The sequence below is a fragment of the Brachycentrus maculatus genome, unplaced genomic scaffold (assembly GCF_059751285.1).
Source record: "Brachycentrus maculatus isolate JH-2025_06_01 unplaced genomic scaffold, ASM5975128v1 h1tg000261l, whole genome shotgun sequence".
Classification (NCBI taxonomy): domain Eukaryota; kingdom Metazoa; phylum Arthropoda; class Insecta; order Trichoptera; family Brachycentridae; genus Brachycentrus; species Brachycentrus maculatus.
This window is the reverse complement of record NW_028281012.1, coordinates 2,133,230-2,153,567: the sequence shown is the minus strand read 5'-3', so window position 1 is coordinate 2,153,567 and position 20,338 is coordinate 2,133,230. Positions and strand designations below refer to the sequence as shown.

The 20,338-nt window shown below is 33.0% G+C and overlaps 1 protein-coding gene across 1 annotated transcript in view; it reads left to right on the top strand.

Annotated features, from left to right (window-relative positions):
- The window catches only part of AcCoAS (acetyl coenzyme A synthase), a 31,065-nt gene extending 11,634 nt beyond the window's left edge, over positions 1-19,431 (top strand). Inside the window, exons 2-9 of the mRNA XM_088266078.1 lie at positions 12,789-12,984; positions 14,748-14,978; positions 15,055-15,170; positions 15,612-15,804; positions 16,266-16,399; positions 16,479-16,668; positions 17,509-17,698; positions 18,227-19,431. Coding sequence (XP_088122204.1) covers positions 12,789-12,984; positions 14,748-14,978; positions 15,055-15,170; positions 15,612-15,804; positions 16,266-16,399; positions 16,479-16,668; positions 17,509-17,698; positions 18,227-18,666 — 1,690 coding nt within the window. The 3' untranslated portion in view covers positions 18,667-19,431. The remainder of the gene's footprint in view (positions 1-12,788; positions 12,985-14,747; positions 14,979-15,054; positions 15,171-15,611; positions 15,805-16,265; positions 16,400-16,478; positions 16,669-17,508; positions 17,699-18,226) is intronic.
- Positions 19,432-20,338: the final 907 nt, after the last annotated feature.

Below are 20,338 nucleotides of genomic sequence, written 5' to 3'. Positions count from 1 at the left end.
TTTCAATAAAAATGTTATCGATAGTCTTGTGATTATTCATATTAATTTATTAGCCAATAAACCAACATCGTGATTAAAATCCATTCAGTATAACTATAAGTAATATTTTATAACTATTACGATATTATCAATTGTTTAAAAAATGTGGTTTAAACTTTCTCACAAAATGTACCTGAATTAACATTACATTCAAATAATAATAAATATATACAACGTAACTTAGCTCATAATATTTTGTTTCTTCTATTAATTGTCTGTTTGTTAATCAGGGCCATCCAATCTCAGATTATCCAAAGATCATATTAAATATAACAATGTAACAATTGAGACCCAGAAAATGCGTAAAGAAAAGTCGTTTTGTCATAAATGCGGACAGACAAAATCCATTCAGGAAAACTGTGTGCATCGATAATTTCGTTAAGGGGATATTCGCTAGAATACTTCTTACACAGAATTCAGACGCTGATGTCAGAGGAGATGTCACATGTCTGCTCACGCCCGATTTCTTTGAAGCTTGTTTATTGGATTTTTTTTTTTGTTTTTTGAAATATGTATCGTAAAAATATTTTTAAACTCTTTTCTTTTCAAAACCATATAGCTATTTCGAAGAAAAACTTATTTTTTCAATACAAAAACCGTGTTTTAAGAAAAAAAACAATAACGTTAAATTTTACCCGGATTTAGAGAAAATTAAGTTGCGTCGTTAAGATGAATGCTGGGCCTTAATGGAAGAATACGCACAAGTATAATGCGTTAAGGAAAAAGGCGGACAATAAAGTCTCTAGTTGCATTTCATCCTAACGGGGATTTTAAACGGATATTTACCCGAATAAAATTTGTATTTGTTTAAATTTAATTGAAATCGTTTTAATAGAAACGGTAGGTGGTATTTTTTTTAACGTTATATACATATGTAGCTTACTTATGGCATTTAATTTTGTAAGAGTAACTTATGACAGGTTACCATGGCAACGACAGCTTGGAATATTCTAAATGTCAGGCTTTCTCCCACGCTCGACGTGCCACGCCCTGCCATACATCTTCTTCCATGAAATTTTCCGGCCAAAAAGTCGGGGGCGGATTTCAAAATGTCAATTGAATCGACCTTTGACATTTCCTCTGAAGTTGGTATTTGGTTAAACCGCTAAGGTGCCCTTCAACGATGAAACAGAAATTTGATCGTTTTGAAATATTTTCGTCTTATTTTACAAACGTTCCCATTAAATTTCGATGCGAACAATAATGAATTTTAACTAAGTTTCCTTATAAAAAATACGTTAGTGAAATTCAAAACTTCATTTTGGACAACTTTGAAATAAATTATTACAATATTAATATAATCTTAATAAATTATTACACTTTAACAAGCATGTTGATCAGATATGTTGTATATCTAATGTGACCATACGTCCCGTTTTGAACGGGACCGTCCCGTTTTTAGATAGCCTGTCCCGTTGTCCCCAAATATAGTTTCGGGACGTCGAAATGTCCCGTTTTCAAAAAAAAGTAACACACGGTAACAATTATTTTCAAAAGTGCAAAAAATCGACGATAGTATGTAGTATAGCCGTTTCATAAAACTTTTCTGAGCAAATTCTAGCTTGATTTCGGTGCATATGGCTACAGCAGGTGGCTGGTGAGTCATGTGTAAAGTGACCATACGACCCGTTTTGAACGGGACCGTCCCGTTTTCAGATAGCCTGAACAACATAATTTTCTCATATGTATATTATTTATTCCTCTTATTTTCTTTATCAACATTCCTTTCCCTTTTATTAATACATAAAAACTATGAAAAAATACGTGTTTTCTTGAATATACATACTATTACGTAAAAATTGGTAGATGTCCCGTTTTGGGGACAAAAATAAATGGTCACGTTATGTATATCAAACACTAATGATAAATGTTGGAAATGCTTTTTGCAAACAAAAAAAAAGTAACGCTGATATGACGATATTTAATGTCAAAGATGACCTCTACACGATGTTTTGATCTACATGGACAGCAATTATTATTAATAAGTAAGGAATATGTTACTAACTCAATAAATAATCTTTTCGTGATTAGTTTGTTACAAAATAAAAGGCCAGTACACAAAGAAACACCGTCTGCTGTGCACAAGCTTGTACAATAAGCGCTGTACGGTAGGCGATAATGGGTGAAATACATTTTGAGCTTCCTGTCACATTCCAGAATCCAACACAGAAGCTCAAGTCTTCATGTCAGACCCACGATTCAAAACAAAAAGAAAATGAGAAGCGAAAATTATTTATAATTTTTAACTCAATTTATATATAAAGCTATTAAATATCTTTGTCACTGACAATCTAAATAAGTCTACTTCTACTTTGATCTGCTTTGGCAGTGATAGCAGCTAGTTAGTTCTGAAATAATACTGTATCTTCTCTGCGAATGCTGTGACACAGTACCGTGTCTGTTAGCTATGCCGGCCGGGGTCGTGGAGGCGTCGGTGTACCAGTCGCCGCGCCGCGCGCCGTCGGGTCGCCATGGGGATCTAGTTGTCTAACGGAACTAACTAGCCACTGCCAAAAGCAGGTCTCTTCTAGAAATTCGGCTATCATTTCCGAAGTTGTACTTATTTAGATTGTTAGTGACATAGATATTCAATAGCTTTATATATCATGGAGTGGAAAATTATAAATTAATTTTTAAGTCAATAGTCATAGTAAAGCCAAACTTTAATGAATTTATTGATTCTTTACGAGTTTACTTATCACTTTTTTTATAAATTTAATTATTGAGATAATAGAATATTGTAATCACGCAGTAGGTTGGTTATGATCATTTAGCACAAAATAAAAAATATGCATAAATCAATATGAACAGGGTGGAGTCCCAACAACCTTAATTTAAACTACCAATGACCTCTTCTAACGATCACGAAAAAAGGTCTATTTTTATAATATAAGTATAGCAATAACGAATGACATTTCTATTTACCTTATTATTATTTTAAATCGATTTAGAAGCAACATTTAATTCACTCAATAAACAACTATGATGATGATCTGACTGAGCAATCATTCCTCGTACAAAGACAGTGCATTGCAAGATAGCTTTCCCTCAAAACCTAATATGTAAATGATCTCATATTCTTAATGCACTCGTTTAATGGTAAAATACAATATAAAAAACGGCATTCTTATAATTTCTGATACTATTGCAAGTTTGTATGTTGTACGACATTGTATGTAAGTAGTAAAATGACTAGCTGTATGCCAGAGAAGGAGGAACATTACATGATTTTGCAATACCCAAAATATTTGTACATATTTTCCTCCAAAATTTTAATACTTTCCCCGATTCAACATTTATTTATTTTTGTTTTATTATTATAAGAGTTGCATATCAAACCAAGATGTATTCCGTAAATATTTGTTACTAAGCAACGAGTAAAAAGAACATACCCAAATTGATTATGGGGTGGTCCTGAAAGGTTGGGATTAAGGAAAGTTAATTAATTGACTAAAAGCCTATTATTTATTTCATTATACTGCTACTTTTTATTAAAATGCCGGATGTCGTGCCCGTTATCGGGCGCCTTCGACTTTTATCTAGGGAATTTAATGAATTCACGAATTCATTATTCTTAGATTATCTTAAGATAAATTGGAAAAAGTACGCTTCGAGACATTTATAAAGGCAATTGTAGGTATTTTATATACTTTTAGAAAATATCTGAAATAAAAATACCGGTTCCCAGAGTACAATAATTAATTTTAATATATAATTAATTTAAGAGAAATTATATTAATTTCTCTAGCTTTTGATTATAACACAACCTTATATGGTCGCTTTGATATTTTTGATTTCTCTCTACTTTATAAAAAAAAACTCAACTATTTTTTTTTCTACCTAAATTTTGAAGAAAGATTAATAGCCCACCACCCCTCCTCTCTCCCTTCATTCTCCGCTCATTTCTACAGGGGTCACCACTAAATAGTTGACATAATCACCTTGATATAATTTTATAACAGTGAGCCATAAGAATTATGCCATGGACCATTCAAGTGTAAAGTATAGGTTTACCGGAAAAGCCTATATATTTTTATAATATTATCATTAATATGATAAAAAAAAAATCTTCAACAAGTGTAAAACACCATAAGTGAATGTTATTAGCAGATATAGCTCACAAAGGCTAAATTTATGTATCCTTAGTAGTAATAATTGAGTTCAATGGAGTGGCGACCTTCTATTTCAGACACAGAATCAATAAAAAAAAATCCGCCTGATCAGAGATTCTGAACAGGTGTTTGTGCAGTCATTAGATATGGGAGAAATTCTCTAAAGTTGGACATCTTTGTTGCCGCTTTTTGCAAAGTACACGTTTTTTAGTACACAAGTATTAGAAGTGTACTACAACTTTTTGCAAAAATACTTTTCTGTATATAAATCTGGGGAAAGTGAAGTAAATAATATAAAGAAAAACCTACCAATTAAAAAATATCTAATGTGCCAAGCAATTTTACCATAGTCGGCCGGATAATTCACATAAACCTACCCGATTCACCAAACTGTATTATGTTGATGAAGACAATATTCTCCTTAAAACGTAATTTCCACATTAAGCATAAAAAAATAGAACCATAGCACAGAAAGTCATTTTGAGGCAAACAAAAACAACTATCATATTTTGGTATCAGATATATAACTTTATTCATATATTTTTAGTTTGTAATCCAAACACTATGTATATCACGTGTTAGGAGCAGTATTTCAATTTATAAAGAATAATTTCTATTGCTATTTTTGATTCGCTACTCGTGATAAGGTTAAATACTGTTGTACGTAGATTTAATATGCCCATTAAGATTATTTCCATTTTTAGAAAACGAAGCAAAGCGTTGATTGGTAAGTTGTCAGGGGTGAATACATCTTGTAGATACATTTGTTTTTATCATAAACGCTATTTTTTTATCAACTGTAAAGCGTTTTTATTGACAGTTGCTGTCACTTCGATTGCATTGTTGTTTATTAAAATAATAATATTTTAATTGCTTAACAAACATTGTAAAAATAAGTACTTTTAATTTGTTTTTTTCCACTTATCAGACTGAGTTCACTGCAACGCTTGGCCGAGTTGAGCTGGTAATTAATTAAAATATATCATTTATTCCAGCGTGCCTCGGCGGTGAGTAGGTACAATGCGTAGTTAACTCAAAACATACCCCTTTTGAATTTAAAATTGGGCACCGGTCACCCTGTACTCAAATACGTTTATTCATGCGCTTACTGACCGAAATCGATTCGACAGTAATTAAGTGTGACTATAAAGGCATTTTGTTAGAACCTAATCTATGGCGTTAATAAATGTGTGGTAATAGAACTTAAGATATACGATCTTACTTTAGTTTCGGAAAATTTATAAATACGCAATGGGCAAAAAGGTTCAAATAATGAGTATTTTTAGTGTAAACCTCATAGGACTGCTAACAATAACAGTAAATTCTCGTTTTTATATACAATTTCGAAATAACATAGTCCAAAAAAAGTGAAAAAAAAAACAAAAAATATTCTCATGTACTTACTAATCAGTACTACGCGCAGAGTGAAATCATTTAAACTGTCACAATTTAGAAAAAGCTCTTCAATTTCAAAGTTATTTGACCAGTAACCAAGTTTCATATAAGGAACTCACAAAAAAGCCACTGCGTCGATAACCGATTTTAAACCCAATTAACCCGAAAATTTGAACAGGTTTCGGATATCTCAAGTACTGAAAACGATGTCGTAAACGGTTCATCTATTGTCTTATAGTGGTGTAAATATTTTTTTAATACCGTTGATTTTTTAAAGTATTTTTGAAAAAAATTAAGATACAATAAGCCTTTATGATTAATATATTTTGTTATCCTGAATCGATTTTTACACAAGGAAAAACCTATCCAGTAGATAGTGTGTACCATATTTTTAAGCGTTTTTTTTTTTGCACGGTATTGTGTGGAACATGTCTACCGCGTAAATGGGGGGTTCAGTTATTCGCATATAGATAGAGGTACTAGCCTCAGTTGTACAGTGTCATCCCGATACGGCATCATCATTATTGCAGCGCATGCGTAGGTAATGCAAAATACAAAATCGGGTGAGGCTACGTTTTTTACGTATAATTTAAAGAATGGTAAGGTTTTATTGATATCATAATAGAAACTAATAAGCACTTTATGAAAGTCTCGATATTTACAGCGGCTACGACCCGTGTTGGCTAGTTTAGATGACATAATGTGACATTCACAAGACATTGTAATGTGGCGTTCTATCGTCTCTGCCTATCTCTGAAATTGGCGTGATGATTAGTTAATTATTTAGAAAAAATTAAGATCCGTTGTAATGATATTTTATTCCTTGCTTTCCACAGATACATGTAAAATGTGTATGTACATACTTCCTCTTTTTAACAACATGATCTTAAACTTTACGGTATGCTTATAGTTTCTTCTTTTCTAATAAAGTAATAACATAAAATAAAAACTTACAAATTGAACAAGATAAATAGATGTTTGAGTGGTATATTTTCCGATTCCGGCTATTTGAATAATTGGCTATTTATTCACTTATCCTCGTTGCAAACTGCAACTACAATTCATGATAGTATTAGCGTAATAACTTTGTTAAAACACGGAATAACCTTTAGTTACCAATTGAATTCATTGTATAAGCTGATAACGATATACGAGTTATCGTTGTCAATTCTTTCGGTTCGCGATTTTCGTACGATAAAGGAAGCGAACTGAAGAAGAGGTATTCCTCGGCGATATTATATTATATTTTCATATTTCAAAGTGACAAAAAATCACGACAAAAACTGGATGATTCGTCGAACGAACCCCATATCGTTGTTCGCCGAACAATTCGTTACCAAGTTCATTCGCCAGTCGTAGTATCACTGTGCATTATGTATTTATTGAAAACCAACATAATATTTACAAAAAATTACAAAATATAATAATTAAAATGCCAATTACAGGTTTTCACTTAAAAGTAATATAAAAAAACTGTCATGTACATAATATATATATATATATATATATATATATATATATATATATATATATATAACTATATAATATCATAACTTACATTTATTAATCAAATAATCAAATAGTCAAATAGACATCAACAATATTTCTCTTATTATGAACCTTCATTCATATATCCGCTTATTGCCTTTATGACACGATTATAATTTCCAACACTAGAATAGAAGTTCATTGTACCTACTTTTAATTATAGCAAGTAATTCAATACAGTAAACAGGCAACTTTTACACTGTAGTTAGCAGTATGGCCTTGACACGAATCATTTAAATGAAAGTGATAAATAAATACTATCACATTTTGACATTCGGTATCTACTTAAGACCAGTATACACGTTTCAATGTGTAACGAGCAGTTCACCTATTGGTATAAGCTATTGGTATAATCATAATATGGGAATCCAGGGGCAGTCCTAATAATATTTCTTCGCAGGGCAAGACCACCGGATTGTAGCCCTTTTCCAACAACAAAAAAATCGAGCCCTCAAAAGTGGTCTAAGCGGCAACAATAGAAATAACAATAATAATATAAACAATAGAACGGAAAAAAGTTTTTAATCGTAACAGACTCAGAAATAATCGGTTATTTTTGTTAAAATGGTCTGAATTCCAATATTTTTAACAGCCCCATTTTTCATATCATTCAGAATTAGTTCAGATGTATTCTTTGAGGAAGAAAGTTAAAAATAATATCTCAATTTCATTAATATTATTAAACCAGATCTGCTCCCTATGTGGAGCATATGGAGTTCGCAAACTGTCTCCAGGCTTTTCAGTCGGCTGCCAGCTCCCTTGCATCCTCCCAAGTCATGTTCGCATCCCGATTATCTGACGAGAGCTGCCGACGAATTGTCAGCAGTGGTCGTCCTGGGCGGCGCAAACCTGATGCCTTGTAAAAGAGGCAAGCTTGATGGCGGCTCTCGGGAGGCATGCCAAGTACATAGCCAAGCCAACTGAATCGCCTTTTCTCGACGACAGTTGTGACCAAGATTTGCTGCGTCCTACGCCTTATCTCTTCATTTCTCACAAAGTCAAACCACCGCACGCCTAAGATTCTCCGCAGACACCTATTCTCAAAGCTCAGTTCACGGCTGCTCTGGGCCCTTGTAAGTTTTCATGTTTCACAGCCGTATAAGAGAATAGGAGCAATGCATTTTAATATTTAGTTCTATTTTTACCTGTTGATTATTAACATTATTTTTGTTATTTATTGTATCAGGAATGATTCTCACCTGCTAGATTCGCCCTATAATTGAAACCTTTATTTTATGTGCGCTTCAAATTCACACAAATTCATAATTGTTAGCAACATCACGAGACAAAATTCCACATCTATCAATAAAAATACAACTTACGTAAGGAATTCTACAACAGTGCATATAACTATACATCTTTCAAACTTAAATGCAATATGGATGTTCAATAATGGTCAGAGTGGTGAATGTTACATAAGTTTATAAAACAATCAACTAAGCCAACCTGGTCATAAGCCCAGATTTCTTTTTACATTCGTTTAAAAAACGATAGATACTTCGTCTCAGTACCTACACCTTTAAAATAAATCGATATATCATCCATAGGATGTAGGACGATCAAGTGTATATATATATATATATATATATATATATATATATATATATATATATATATATATATATATATATATATATATATATATATATACATATATATATATATATATATATATATATATATATATATATATATATATATATATATATATATATATATATATATATATATATATATATATATATATATACATATATATATATATATATATATATATATATATATATATATATATATATATATATACATATATATATATATATATATATAAATATATATATATATATATATATATATATATATATATATATATATATATTTATATATAAATTATTATAAAGATAAATTAAGAATAAACTTTAATTACAAAGCAACACATTGTTTATTTTATTATTATACACCCACTTTACATATTATTTACACCCAATTTACAAAGAAAAATATTACCACGTTATATATATATATATATATATATATATATATATATATATATATATATATATATATATATATATATATATATATATATATATATATATATATATATATATATATATATATTTATAAAAATTCATAATTCTAACACAATATATGTGCATTCTACCAATGATTGACAACAATAAGTCGTAATTCACAAGAAAAATGTTTATGGCATAATAATTATCTTGTTAATACAATGTTGTGTTGCCTCTTGAGGCTACAAAATGTACCTTATATTGCGATTGGAGAATGAATTATGATTTGGTACGTAAAGGTATTAAAAAAATATCAAGTCATGAAAAAAATATATTAACTCATAATATCTGTATATATTACCGTCAATGAATCTAAACGGCTCTAAAAATAGCCGATATTATCAGCATTTTTATAACTTAATATTGTCGTTAAAATTATTACACGTATTACGAGCCTTACGAAAAATATCGCTTAATGAAATCATAATGAGACCATCGAAGTGCAAAAAAATGCTTTGAGCGTTTTCCAAACTTTTTTTCCGGCGACTCGGTTTTTTTTGAATATTTTTTTATACCCACTCAAAATCAATATATATTTTAATGTAGGTATAGAAAATATTAATTAAAAGTAAGTAGTGAAAACATTTTAAATGATACATTTTATTTATAAAATAAAAGTAACTTTTAAAAAATCAGAGCCATTTTGACTAATTTATGAAATTATTCAAAGATATGGATCGATAGCTGGGAATCGACACCGCAGGAGGCCAACCCCTCTTAAAAACAGGCTACAAGGCCTACACTAAGATGAAGAAGAAGTGTGTAGTTTACCTCGATTTAATCAATTATCTGTTACATTAATAGTCTTGATGGAACGTTACTTAATTTAATTTTATATGATTTATTTAGAGTTTCCATTCAGACGATAATAAAAAAAAAACGTGTCTCGTTACCGGGTTGCGACCCATAGTTTGGGAAACGCTAAACACTCTCGCACGTTTATCTGACGATAACCACGCGGTAGACGCGGGTTCAGCAGTCTCCAATGGTAGATAACGCGAGTGAAAGAGATTATGGCGAAGGTCTGTATTGGAAAGGAAATAGAGAAAGAATCGTAGGTACAGGAATATGAGCGAAAAATGAGAATAGCGGATTATTACAATAATGGATTCAATTTTTTTTCTGTATAAAGGGGCACATTTAAAGTTATACTTCGTTGGGTTTTAAAAACGACATTTTGAAGACGGCCATCTTCCTCGTCAATAGCGTGAGATTTTTCTTCTCTGTTCATTTTTTCCAACATATTTGTGCCTATGTCGGTAATAGTAGCTCAAATATTGTCCTTCAGCTGACTAAAGGTCTTTAGATGAATTTTGTATACCAATGTTCTAAGGTACCCCCACAGAAAATAGTCACAGGGGGCTAAATCTGGCGATCGCGCTGGCCGCTGAAGATCGTCCCTAAGAGAGATGAGGCATTCGGGAAAAAGTTCCCGGAAGAAATTAATGAAAGTTTTTGCCATGTGAGCCGTAGGGCTATCCTGTTGGAAACACACCCTCACATCCATTTCGTCGAGTTTGGATAAGAAAAGTCGACAACGACGTTTTAGAGTGTCGACGTTTTCAGGCATCCTGATAGTTCTGGAAAGTTCAATGTGTTTCTTCTTCACACTACCAGTATCCCCGAATGTGTCTATCTACAAAAAAATCGATTTACGATCAGGCACATGACCTGCAGCGCGATATGGAATTGTTTTCTGAATGCACGCCGAGTTGAGATGACTGAACGGCGGAAGCAAATGTAGGCCTCCACGCCAAATGGCATGATTGACATTAAACGAACTTTTTTTTCAAACTTTAGACACCGTTCTTTCGTTCCTATAGGAACGGGCTCTTGGAGTATCTATTGCTTTGTGGCGCGTGTGTAAACTAAGGAAGTAACCGCGCCTTACCCTATATATCCTAATATTATTCCAAACCTTAAGCTAATTTTCCCGATTCATTGAACTTGAAACGATTTAATTACCGTGTTGTTGTTGTATCCAGCGTACATGAAATTACAAATTATAATTATTATTAAACACAAATTATACGAAAATGATAGCGTACATCCATTAATTTGTTGTGTTTTGTTTCCACGTCAATATGATCTTGATGTTTCGCAATTACACGCTTATGTAATCAGCACTAATAAGTAACTTCACAATGTTAATAAGCAAATATAATTAATCCGGCAGTTTGAACTTATGCCGGATTATTATTACATATGTAATACGTTATTTAACGCTACATGGAAGAGACGTATATTTCCTATTATATTAGTCGGCACTAATTAAACCGAGGGTTTAATTAGTGCCAACGCGCGGCCCGCGGAGCCCTTACGTGCGTCCCGCAGTCATGTATGACAAATATATTTTTAAACCAGTGATAATACGAGTATGTGATACACTGTTTGATACATCAAAAATACTTATGCGCCCAAGTATTATCTAGGAACAAGTCATGTATGTATATTGTTATAAAAACAGTGAACAATATCCGTTCGCACGCTCTTCAGCATCGCCAATTTAAGATGTGCAACTTCAACTATTGAAATAGATATGGAAAAATAAGTAAGCGAAAAGAAACTCAAATCTCGCACTGAGTGGCCACATTGATAAGTTGGTTTTATTTAAAATAAAATTGGTAATATTATTTAATTTATGTGTCCTAATTAAAAATTTTGATTGTTAAAATGATTGTAAATGTTTATTACTAGGTATTCAAATACATTTTTGTTGGTTAAATGTGTTTTTTTCTCACATATGGTCGTAGTAATGTTTTTTTCTTCACAATTACCCTGGTTGTACTCTCCGAATACCTCTGCATTCGTATTATTTTTAATACTTACAAAAAACTCTAGTTCCAAAATAGGTAAAAATTTTACGTCCTCGAAGCGGCCCGGGGTGCAATTTGGGTTGGCCAGGCCTAAATTAAACGCACAAATGTAGGGTAATTCAAAAGTAGGTACTTCAAAAAATCATCCTCTTCGTTTTTGTGATATTTCAATAACTGAATTAAAGTTTATTCTCATTTTTCTCAAAATCACCATCTAATTTTGTATTAAACCACGGGTTGTCACATATATATTTTTTAAATTAAGTCGGTTTATATTTTGTTCTCGATTCAAAAATAATTATCTGAAGAGAAATATATCAATTCCAAGGAAAAGTTCGTTTTTTCTGTTTTTTTATGCTTTATTACACTTAATTCATTTACAATATATACATACTGAAGTTGTTTTAAATCAGTTAATGAACATAATGAGGTATTATTTATTAATTTTGTAATAAATTCTTTTATTTATTAATTTTTTACAAACTTTGTGGAGTAATATGATTTTAATATTAAAATAAAACACTTGTTTAAACCACTTTTTGGGTTTATTATAGTTTTGAAAAATAAACATTTTCACATTAACAAGTGGATATTATAAAAAAACATTTTCGCATTTAAAGTGATTTTTTTTAGGTTCAGTTGATTTTGAGATTGGTTGATCTTTGTTCATTAATGAGAACATATAGTTCTCGAAACTAGTCGCTGTCATATTTACAAGTGAATAACTTGCATATAATGCCGAGGAGTGGAAGCTATTCACACCGTGATTGTTCACACCACCGATATCTATACACATGTCTCAGGGAGGGAAACCATCCGGGCGACCACAGCAGCATCACGTACCGCAAGCTGCTGGAGGAAGTGTGCCGCTTCGCCAACGTCCTGAAGAGTCACGAGATCATGAAGGGAGACAGGGTCGTCCTCTACATGCCCATGATCCTGGAGCTGGTCGTGGCCATGCTCGCCTGCACCAGAATCGGAGCCGTCCACGCCATCGTTGTAAGTATTGCAACGCTCGCCGACTTGCACAATTTCATGCCACACTTTAAGCGGTTTTTTCGACTATACATACTTATAACATTTCTTTATTATTCTTTTGGCGATAAGCGACAACAAATAAAACACTATAAATTGTTTTGCAATCCTATATTTTTATATGCCTACTTTGCGCGTAGTGAGGCCGGCTTTCATTTGACTATTAAAACGAATAAAAATTCCTTAATTTGTTCACAAATACTGTTCGAATCTATTATTATTATTATTTCAATCAATATCCTAATTACATTATTCCCAGAAAACCTGGCAATTTTCATTACAACCTTCTTTTATAAGATAAGATTACTTGGTAAGGATTCTACAGATTTGGCTTTATTCCTTGGATATTTCATATTTAATTTCGTTTATTATAGTTTCCTTTTTTAATGTATAAAAATGGTCTGGATAATAATTACCTTTTCCAATTTTGTACAATACAATGAGTATTTATTACGACATTACGTAACTACCCAGTTTATAATCTAATGTCTACCAAAGCAGTGCCGGACCTACACGGGTTCGCAAAACACAAGCAATTTATAAGTAGGGGGAATTATATATCGGTATTTATTTACGAACATGTATATATTTCTAATTCGGCGCTGTGTCAGAGCGTACTTAGTAACAACCGACATTAATATAATATATTGAGATTAAAAATATATATTTAAAAAAAGACATGTCCGTCGTGTATTTTTTCATACTGAGATAGATATATGTTTTATAAACCACCTTTTCTGATATATTTCCGTGCAATGTTTTAAATTGCCTAACTTAATATCTTCAGTGTGTTATAAAAATAAATAATTATTTTATGCTTATTGTTATTTCTTTCTATTTTCGCTGCATTTTAATTATAAGCCATTTGCTATGCATATTACATTAGGTTTACCTCATTTTTGATGAATCATTAAGTAAATAATTAGTGAAATCAGCTTGTTGAAGGATGATCACTTAAGAAATTATAACTCTAGGTATCTACAATAAACAAAATTTTGTTTTCTGCAAGCTCTAGCTACCGATACAAAGAAAAAAATCTTACAATGCATGGCAATTTGACTTACTAGAAGTACATACCTATTAATTTTAAATGTTTATTTTTAATCGGTAACTTTAACATTCCGATATCACGGACTGACTGACAACTGGTTTAAAAATGCCAAAGCCATTTGAATAAAAACCTAAAGTAATGTTAAAATTATGTACACTGCGTAGTTAACGCATTATGATACCGATTATGATTCATTTAATTCATGGTGTAGGTAATATTAACTTTGATTCTATTCGACAAAAAAATGTACATAAAAAATATTCGGTTACATAAACTTTCTGACAGTAGAAGTAAAGTCAACTGCATGTACACCATGATGTAGTAAAAATGATAACTATGCCGTATGGAATCCAACCCCATGAGATCGAGTTAACTACGTAGTGTAGATAACTTTAAACTTGCATATGGACTATTATTTCTATATTTTTTTTGGTATTTTGAAAATGGTTGCCAGTAAGTTAATGAAATAAAAAATAGCATTTTACCCAAATAATAAAAGTTAAATTTATCTTCACTATGAAGTTAAAAACTTTAACTTGCGTATGTAATCGATGCCCAGATATGTTATAATTTCTTAATGAATGCGTAGAATCCAAAACTACCAAAATATTTCAAATGTCAGTTACCCCCTCGGCGGTTGATGCAGTATAATATAGACGGTCGCATTGCTATCCAGTTTGCAGGGTTCTCGTCTGATTCCCTGGCAGAGCGCATGGCCGATTGCAAAGCCAAGATGCTGATAACTGCTAATGGGGCGTGGCGCGGAGAGAAACTGCTCACCTTGAAGGCCATCTGCGACGAGGCCATGGACAAATCCCTCGACAAACATCAGCACAAGATGACAACGTGCATCATTGTGGCCCACTTCAACAGGGCGACGGAGTGCGCAGACGCTTCCGGATTTATGGTAAGATCCGCACTGCTTCCGCGGTTCTCTGCATAAATTGGAACGACAAAACTTTAACCGTTCCTTGTTTATCCAGACACCGTGGAACGATGGCCGGGATTATTGGTGGCACGAAGAAATGGATGATGCCAATACGGCGTGCTTGCCGGAGTGGATGGATGCGGAGGACCCACTCTTCATGCTTTACACCAGGTACGACAAACTAATCACACATTCCTACCGTAACGTTTATTACATTATGATAAATCTCAATGACCATTCTTCATCCCTATTCCTCATAATTTAGCAATACTAAACAAGTTCAGGCGGAAACGATGTACCAGAATACAGTCAAAGCTCACTAACCCGATACTGATGAAATCAAAAATTGAAAAATATTTCCAATACAAATACAAAAAAATAACAAAATAAAAAAGCGATTAAAATAGACAACTTAATTTAATTTGAAAAATTAGTTTAACACGAGTCCACAACTTCGAATATTTTAAAATATTTTTAAAAAATGTTCGAATACATGATCTTTTACCGTATAATGTACTTGCATAGTCTCAAATAAAGACTAGATCACATGAAGACTCATTTTGAGTTATTCAATTTATAGTTGATTAATTGAAGTCGTTTAAATATTTGTAGCGGTTCTACGGGAAAACCGAAGGGGGTTCTTCATACTACGGCGGGCTATTTGATTTACGCCGCAACTACTTTCAAGTATGTGTTTGATTATCGTCCTGAAGATGTGTTCTGGTGCACGGCCGACATCGGCTGGATCACAGGACACACATACGTCACTTACGGACCATTGGCTAACTGCGCGACATCTGTGATGGTAAATTACTTGTTGATTACTTGTTTTAAAAATATACCGATTTGCAACAAAACCATTCACCATATCTTTGTTTTAAAAAAATACTTCAAGAAATAAATTTTCATTTACTTAAGTTTTTATGATATTTTTTATTATTAAAAATACTGTGTATGTCTTGTTGTCTGTAAATGTAGTATTTACAATGTTTTCGATAAAAAGTAATTGATTGACACGAAAAGGATTTTTAAAAGTCTGACGTGACATAATAAAGAAATCGGTGAATAACTACAGGATACTTGTGGCTTTGCACAAACTAAAAATAATATTTTTATTTATATAGATTAATTACAATAAATACTCATTGAAGTTATTTTAATGTGCTATTTTTTTCATATTTACGAATGAAATCAGTAGGGTTACATAAAAAAATATGGAGTTGCTGAAAAGAGTCTCGCTTTACTAATTGTTTTGTTTTTGTCTAGTTTGAGGGCACTCCGTTCTATCCGGACAATGATCGTTTCTGGATCATTGTTGACAAATACAGGGTCACTCAATTTTACACTGCCCCTACTGCGATTCGCTCCTTAATGAAATTTGGCGATGAATTTGCCAATAGGTAAAGTATTATTATGAATGATTCAAGTAAAGCTGTATCCTTTTGCAACTACATGAGAGATAACAATAATGAATTGCAGGCGCAGTCTGGGATCTCTTCGCATTCTCGGGAGTGTTGGGGAGCCCATTAACCCCGAGGCCTGGCTGTGGTACAGGAAATTCGTTGGACGTAATCGGTGCTCCATCGTGGACACGTTTTGGCAGACAGAGACCGGAGGCCACGTGCTAACTCCCCTTCCCGGGGCTACCCCCATGAAACCCGGAGCGGCAGTGAGCACCTTATACATTATACTAATATCATCAAACCCTTATCCACAACCCAATGGTGCATAGGGCACCGCATCATGTAAACGCAGTGTTATCTTGATCGTTAACACACGAAGGAAAGGTGATCAGCCCTCAGCTGCAGGTACCAGTCCGGGGTAATATTGTAAAAAATATTAGAGTGAAAAAAAAATCACTTACATTTATTTTACCCCCCCCTGGTAATCCTGGTAATCCAATTCCTTCTGGACAGCAAATTTATTACTGCACATGTTAAAACTATTACTTAAGTATCTAGGATTGTATAGCTATTTAAGAACCGTCAGTCCATTTAATCTTCACATTCGTTTGAAATTGCCATAACTAGGTAAAAAAATTATCACAATATTAGTTTTTATATGTTTTTTAACAATAAAATACAACTTATTATGAGTAGACTAGAAAAATATGTGTTTGATTTAACATTTAATACATAAATTACAATGGAGTTTTACAAATGAAATGCCAAATCAAAATAAAATACTGATGTCAACCATCTGATAATGTTAAATTTGAATGAAGAGATATTTCGTAGTCGTACAGGAGAAAGTGACCAACTAACGAAATATAAATAGTTCAGGAGGGCCATTTAAGTCACTTTTGTTTGGCAAGAAAATAAACATCAATGCAGTTTGTCATTTTTAACAAGTCAATATACTATACTCCCAAGTTTAAAATCGCTTTGGGATGTTTTTCAGGGCAATATTAAGCTAGTAAGATATCAAATAGTCAATGGTCACGTTTTTGTTAACAAATGCACTTGGTCACTTTCTCCTGTACGACTACGATATGTGAATATGATTTTAGTCCTTCCCATTCTTCGGGGTGGAACCCGTACTGCTGGATGACAACGGCAGCGTGATTGAGGGTCCCGGTGAAGGCTACCTGGTCTTTTCTCGCCCATGGCCCGGAATGATGAGAACTCTCTTCGATAACCATCCTAGATTTGAATCCACCTATTTTGCCAAGTTTCCCGGATACTACTGCACTGGTGACGGTAAGAGATTTTACCAAATTACATATTGTGATAAAATAATACAATAGTATAAGCGAATAATGGATCATTCTCACGGTGTGTTATTATTGGCTAATAAATTAATATGAAAAATCACAAGACAATCAGTCACATTCTTATTGAAATCTGTGAAGTAAGGGAAATATGAAGGTTTCAACATTAGATATTTGAATAAAACGAAAAACGGACACCGCTATACATCATAGGGTATGTTATGGAGCATATCCCTTTATGTATCTGCTTTATAGAACTGTAATAATAGTAGTGTGGATTCGTTTCTGTGACGTCCTTCGTTACCAAGTTACAAAAACAACGTCTTTACGAAAGCGAATATAGCAAAAGAAAGTTATAAATGAAAATATTGATTTTCTGGCTGTTATAAACACAAAACGAGTATTACACAATCCTTTATAGGTTGAGTATGTTGAATTAGATATTCCTCCCGAGTGATAATACCTTGATTATGAATTAAAATATTACATCCTGATGTTGAGTTGTTCCCCTATTTAGGAGCTACCCGCGATAGTGATGGATACCTCTGGGTCACTGGTCGGGTGGACGACATGCTCAACGTATCCGGGCATCTGATGTCTACTGCAGAGGTAGAAGGAGTGTTGACCGAACACCCTGATGTTGCCGAATCCGCCGTGGTGTCCAAGCCTCATCCCATCAAAGGAGAATGTCTTTACTGCTTCATAACACCGAATGAAAACTCGGCATTTAACAAAGCGTTGACCGATCAGCTGAAGAAGAGGGTGCGCGAAAGGATCGGCCCATTTGCCATGCCCGATGTCATCCAACACGCCCCGGGACTTCCCAAGACACGTTCCGGGAAAATAATGCGTAGGATCTTACGCAAGGTTGCCATGGGTGACAGGGATGTTGGTGACACATCCACACTGGCTGATGAAGCAATTATCGAACAATTGTTTGCTAACAGACCGATGTAAGCTTTCACGTTCTACAAATATTTATTCTGAATGTTGTTAATTCATTATTCGTACCATACGTCTGAAAAGTTCACACTGCAGCGCAGCTATTTAATTTATATGAAATTGGCCATCCACCATCCTCTTAAAAATGTCTCCCCTTAATTGTTTTGCGTGTTGCAAATCAACAAACCCCTTGGAACATTGCCCGTGTTGAACCTTACTTTTTTGAGAAATTTAATCACAGCACTACGCTCAATACCATAGAACTGCGTAGAAACTTTGAACATGTCCATGGTTACAATTTCATTACTTGCACCATAATGAACTTAATTATCATTTGCGATTATTATTGCTTAGGCAAAGAACTTTTCAGACATCCTTGTATCCAATGCGGTACATTAAAAATGTTGCTCTAAATGTTGTTAATCTGCACCTCGTGAAAAGTTATCAGCACAAAAAGGTTTAAAAGAAGTGACTGAGATAGTTACTTAATTAAATGTATGTTTAAATTTTAAATATCATATACGAGAACGTTAAATACTTTTGAATTAAATTATTTTCAATGTTTCACTTAACCCCGTTATGATTTCACAATGCATAGTGTGGTCGACTCACTTACAGGGTAAGCTAGGTAACTAACTTGAATTTGTGACTATACTATATACATGTAAACAAAGCGTCTCCCTCAATGGACCACTAAGTAAATCACTGATCACCTAACCGGTATATAATATTAGGTTTGGGGATGTCAGAATATTACTTGCAGAGAATGATTAAATAAAACTAGTTAAAAAAGATAAGGTAAGTGAATAGTATGGCTTGATGATAAATATTTGGAAAACTGAATATCAAAAAAAGATTATATCCTACAGTAAACTTGTCCATCAACAATGGACCAATTGAAGTCACACAATATAATTACATGGGTACTTGGGTTAATGAGGAATGGAACTCATCTTAAGGTTAGATTACTGTTGTTATCCTTCCATTCTCCTACAAAGAGTGGCAGCATGGACACTGAACCAAGTATCCTATGCGGTCAAGGGATTTTGAGATGTGGGTCTATAAAAGGATCCTTAATTCACAAATATTCAGGTCCTCCAGCAAATGTGTTCCATGCCTTCGAAATACAGAAGTTGCAATTCTTGGACATATTTTGAAACCGTAAAAACATAGAATCAATCAATTCATCATCAAGGTAAATATATATGAAGGGCGGAACATAAAAACACATAACATCTGGTGCGGAACCGAAAGACGCAGCTCAGGACCGGTGTATGCAGTTGTCAACAAGCTGAATGGCCATAATGATAACCAACTTCCGATAGAAGGTGCACAAGAATGAAAATGGATCATTAAGACTTTGGAGGCCTCGTATTTTGGAATCTATATAAGCTACAGGAGAACAAATATGTTAACTTATCTAATCATTATGCAATTGTTGGTAGCACAATGGTATGTTTGTATGAATAATATGTAATTTCTTTTTAAAGATTTATACAGTTAGAATTTATTGTATTTTGTTAAAAAAAGTTACTGTTTTAAAATCATAATATATATGTATATTTGGTGTTGACTATATTAAGTGTTAACATTACATTCCATTAGTATATACAAATGCGCAACAGCAAAACTATTGAAGATAGCTTCTCTAAAACTACAAGTTTTCACATCAATAAATTGAAAACAT